This window comes from Miscanthus floridulus, chromosome 14 (genome assembly GCF_019320115.1).
Source record: "Miscanthus floridulus cultivar M001 chromosome 14, ASM1932011v1, whole genome shotgun sequence".
NCBI lineage: Eukaryota > Viridiplantae > Streptophyta > Magnoliopsida > Poales > Poaceae > Miscanthus > Miscanthus floridulus.
The window spans coordinates 64,922,775-64,928,314 of NC_089593.1; the positions used below are offsets into that span (position 1 = coordinate 64,922,775).

Genomic DNA, 5,540 nt, shown 5'->3' on the forward strand with positions numbered 1-5,540 from the left:
CTTCTAATTGCACCATGCATATAAAGAAAAGAAATTTAATTACTTGAACATTATATCTAAATACATGGCATATATGAACCCTTCTCCAAAGAGTGGGGTGGAAACCTACCTTCATGGGTTCAATTTCTAGATCGGTTTCATACATAGGTGCCCATATTTTTTTGATTTATTTGAGTAAGGAATATGATGTTATGCATTGACTAGTAGACGACATGCCCGGTGACCATAAGGTGCTTGTAGTAACTTTGTTAATCTCAAGATCAATTAGCATAGTCTCTCCAAGATAGGGACAAACCAAATTGATTCGAATACTAGGAATATTCTCGGATACAAATAAATATAAATCAAGTAGTTCAAAGTCAAATATACATTTAGATATGTACTCAATTTGGGTGATAGCTGCTTTATGGTTTCAAAGAATGGAATAATCACATATATAAAATGCAAAAGTAAAGAATAAATATGACACTATAAGTATAATACATGTAGGCAAAGAACATTCATAGAAAATGACATATTTAGAAACAAATATCTCAATAAATAGTATAGCAATAAATGAGTCTTTAAGTAATTAAATATCTATATCGATAATAAATAAATAAACGTACATACAAGTTACAAATGAATTAAGGTATTTGAAAACATTTACATCAATAAATATACTATTTTAAGCTAAATCAAATAATATTTTTACATCATGGTTTACATAGTTTATTTATTCTATACAAATTAGGATAATATTGAATATCAATCCTACGTTTATTTTGTATATAGATCCAAATTCAGCTAATGAAAAATGAATTCAGAGATGTCCATTTTATTTTCATACCTGAAATGGATGTGGGAAATATATGAATAATAAATTTCAGACAGCTTCATATCCATTTCCACTGTTACTCGAAGGAGTGTCTAAGAGAGCATGTGTGTGTCCCTAATGTGTTTTCTTTAAATATAGTTATCCTTTGGAAAGTTGTTATATTAATAAATCAACCAAAGATGGAATTTGTTGATGACTCTAGCTACAAACATCGGCCACTTGGATTCATGGACACCATACTGTTAAAACAGAAACATGTGTTTGATTTTCCTTTTCTTTTCGTGAATCACAGTATAAATATAGACATTCAGGTATGCATGCACTTTACCCCTTTTGAATATATACATGCACACCTAATCTCTATGAGCATCTTCAAAAGACAAAGCCGACAGATCTCAAGATTGTCGAGGTCATAATAAGCGTTACACTCAGATAGGTATGTCGCTTATGAAGGAATAGCGAAGAAATCAAGAATAAATCCAAGAAAATATGAGCAACCACATCAATCGTGGAGTTAAACCAACCGGGTAGACATGTTCCCTCACAAGGAGCTCAATTTCTAATCATGGTTAATATAATCAAACCCCGCTTAGTATATTATTACTTATTAGAGCATCTCCAATAGTTTTCAAAAGAATAATTTGTAAATCAATGAGATTTACAAGTGGCTAAAAACGTTGGAGGCATATTTGTTGGGTTTCTCCAACAATTTCTAAAATCACTCTCCTAAACTATAGTAGAAGACAATTTTGCATCAGGAATCCTAGACTAATTCTAAATCACTCTAATCACTTACTTTCTTTTCTCTTGTATATTTGCATTCGAACCCGATTAGAAATGCTAATCATGGTTAATCAAACCCCAGTTATCGAATTTAGAAACAAAAAGGGACTTGCATACCCAACTCATCGCCCATATAAAACGGCACCAACCCAACATATATTTTCACCTAATGCCGTCGCCCAACTCATTGCCATAACACTAAGACGAGCGCCCATATAAAACGCCATGGACAGCAAGAGCAAGGGGACCAACAAGAAGAGCAAGAGCCTGCTTGGCAAGTACGAGCTGGGTAGCTTGCTGGGACGAGGGACGTTCGCCAAGGTCTACCTCGCGAGGCCGGTCGCCGGCGGCGAGGCCGTGGCGGTGAAGGTTCTCGACAAGGCCAAGGTCATGGGCACGGCGGGCATGGCGCCGCGCGTGCTCCGGGAGGTGACGGCCATGCGCCGGCTGCGCCACCCCAACGTGCTCCGCCTCCACGAGGTGCTCGCCACGCGCGCCAAGATCTACCTCGTCATGGAGCTCGCAACGGGCGGGGACCTGCTGTCCAGGCTCGCCGCGCTCCCGCGGCGCCGCCTCCCGGGGCACACCGCGCGCCGCATCTTCGTGCAGCTCGTCGCCGCACTCTCCTACTGCCACGCTCGCGGCGTCGCGCACCGCGACGTCAAGCCTCAGAACGTCCTCCTCGACGGCGATGGCAACCTCAAGGTCTCCGACTTCGGCCTCTCCGCGCTCCCGGACTCGCTCCGCGACGACGGCCGCCTCGACACGGCCTGCGGCACCCCGGCCTACGCGGCGCCAGAAGTGCTCCGCCGCAAGGCCTACGACGGGGCCAAGGCCGACGCGTGGTCCTGCGGCGTCATCCTCTTCGTCCTCCTCGCCGGACACCTCCCCTTCGACGACTCCAACATCACCGACATGTGCCGGAAGGCGCATCGCCGGGAGTTCGAGTTCCCGGAGTGGGTGTCGCAGCCGGCGCGCCGGCTGGTGAGCCGCCTGCTCGATCCAAACCCGGCCACCCGCGTTGCCCTCGCGACTCTGACTACGCAGCCGTGGTTTAAGCGCTCCCTCAGCCTCGACTCGCAGCTCGGTGGGCTGCTCAACGGCCAGCAGGAGAGCGCGCTAGCGTTCCAGGCGCCGGCCATGAACGCCTTCGACATCATCTCCATGTCGTCTGGGCTCGATCTGTCCGGCTTGTTCGACCAGCGGAACCGAGAGATTAGGTTCATGACAGCGGCATCACCGGAGCGTACCCTGGAGGAGCTCGGCCGCGCCGGCGGGAAGCTCGGGTATGTAATGGTAGGTAAGAACGGAGTGGAGTGTCTGACGCTGGGGAGCCTGCCAGGGCTGGCGACGATGACGGTTGAGATGTCAGAGCTGGCACCACCACTGATGCTCGTCGAGCTGCGGCTTGAGGTGGCCGACGGAGACGGCGACGGCGAGGGACAAGGGTTCGGTTGGGAAGAGCTGAGACATGAGCTAGGAGATGTAGTTAGGACTTGGCATAGCTACCAAGATTTCTGACATGATCATGGCGCTGTTTGTAAATCATATAGAGTTCTTTTTGGCTTTTTTCTTTTGGCGAGGTTTGGAGGTGTATATTAGTATATGTACAAAGTACAATATATAAGTGTGTTTAGTTAATTTTGCCTAGAATTATAGTGCTGCAGATATGTTGATTATGTGTGTGCTTATTATATATTAGCAAATGATATTGACAATTCACTTTAAACTATATAAATATGCCATGACAATAAATTTTGTAAGTTGTTACTTGAGATAAGTTTATATATATTTTGACATAAACAGTATGTCATATCATACTGCTAATTTAATTTTAAACATTCTATCGTAGGATCGAGATGGCGGACTAGGGGTGAATAGTTCTTTCTAAAATTAAACGCGTCGGCTAACTGAGATAAATGCGGAATTAAAACTAACTGTCTAGCCAAGACTACACCCCTCTCTCTAAGTTCACAAGCACCTTGTAAAGATCCTAATTAGACAACAAAGATGCCAGGCTAGGTAGAGCTCACCTAACAATTCTAGCTTGTAAGGTCACACAAACCTATGCAACTAGTACTTCAAACAACTGGGGGAGCTCCTACACAACTAGTGATGCAAAGCGCACAAAGCTCATAATCCCACTAGCAATGCTCAATAACAAGGCTACACAAGTCAAATTAGAGAGCGCAAATTACTTAGCTGCACAAACTAAGCAATGCAACTAACAAGGCTACTCAAGCCAAATTAGTTGCGCAAGTGAGCTACTTCTATGCTACACAAGTAAGAAGGCAAATAGCAAGCTACACAAGCTACCTAATTACAAGGGCAACTACACAAGCACAATGTATATGAAAATAATTACAAGCTTGTGTAAAGGGATTGTAAACTAACGGAAAGACAAGTATGACACGATGATTCTATCCCGAGGTTCACGTGCTTGCCAACACGCTAGTCCCTATTGTGTCGACTACTCACTTGATGGTTCGGCGGCTAATTAGCATTACCCGCCAAGCCTACACGTCGAGCACCACAACAACCTACCTCGAAAGTGAGGGTAGCTCAATGACACGCTCAACTAAAGTTGCTCTTCGCTATCCCCGCGGGGTGAGCACAATCCCCCACAAACCCTCCTCCGGAGCACCACACAATCTTCTCGTGTGCTTCAACAGAGTCAAGCCACCAAGCTGTCTAGGAGGTGGCAACCTCTAAGAGTAATAAGCACCACCAGCTTGCAACTCGATCACCTAGTGTCACTCGATGTAATCTCATGATGCAATGGCACTAGAATCGCTCACTCACTCGATCAGATGATCACTAACAAGCACAAGTGAGTTAGAGGGCTCCCAAGCACTCCCCAAGCATGGACACTTCGTCCCAAGGGTGCTCAACCAGCTAAATGCCCGAGTTCCACCTCTATTTATAGCCCCCAAGCCAAATAGAGACGTTAGAGCAAAGCTGCACTTTCTGCGAGGGCATCGAACATGGCGGTGGTGGCACCGTCCAAGGGGTGGCGGTGCCCCCCAATAGCTAGTTTGACTAGCGCAGAGGCACCAGACACAGTGGTGGTGGCACCGCCCTAGGGAGGGCGGTGACCACCCAGCCAGTCACTCGAAATACCACCTTTCTAGAAAATAGTGGCGGTGGCACCGGACGTAGGATGGCGGTGCCCTGTCCGGTGACCAAGCCCACTCGGCTGCTCTCGGGAATAAAGGGGCGGTGGCACTAGACAACCCCTGGTGGATCCACTGCCATCCCCATGGCAGTGCACACCGATCAAGGCGGTGACCGCCCTTTCTCTCCTGCTCTAAACCGAGGTCAGATGGGCACTGCCCTAGGGGTGGCGGTGCCACCGGATATGGCAGGGCGGTGCTAGCCCCAACACACTGCTCTCGGCCTTCTACAACCGGTCACCGCCACTAGGGTGGTGGTGCACTGGACAAGGGGTGGCGGTGCCACCCAGTCAGCACCCCGAGCCTGGTTTCACCTCCTCTTCTTCACCAACTTCTTCACCTTTGAAAATGTGCTAACACTACCAAGTGTACTCCACCATGTGCACGTGTGTTAGCTTTTCACAAATCCCAAAGGATTAGTCACTCAATTCACCACGCCACTCGATCCTAACATGTATGCAAGGTTAGATCGCTCAAGTGGCACTAGATGACCGATATGCAAATAAGTTTGCTCCTCTTAATAGTACGGCCATCTATCCTAAATCCGGTCATCTAGTTCTCTACACACCTATGACCGATGAAATAAAATGCCCTGGGTTATACCTTTACCTTGCACATTCCATTCCATCTCCTCCATCGTTGATGCAACACATGTACAAACTAATCACCAAATGATATGATCCACCTCATATCATCACATGACCTTGTTGGTCCATCGATCTTGACCTCACTTACTTTTCACCGTTGCCTTCGTCCATCGGTGCCAA

At 46.6% G+C, this 5,540-nt stretch overlaps 1 protein-coding gene across 1 annotated transcript; it reads left to right on the forward strand.

Annotated features, from left to right (window-relative positions):
• Nucleotides 1–1,795: 1,795 nt before the first annotated feature.
• Nucleotides 1,796–3,334, forward strand: LOC136505433 (CBL-interacting protein kinase 4-like). The gene has a single exon (XM_066500587.1). It carries the CDS (start codon nucleotides 1,826–1,828, stop codon nucleotides 3,119–3,121), a length of 1,296 nt encoding a protein of 431 aa, XP_066356684.1. The 5' UTR covers nucleotides 1,796–1,825; the 3' UTR covers nucleotides 3,122–3,334.
• The last annotated feature ends 2,206 nt before the right edge of the window (nucleotides 3,335–5,540 follow it).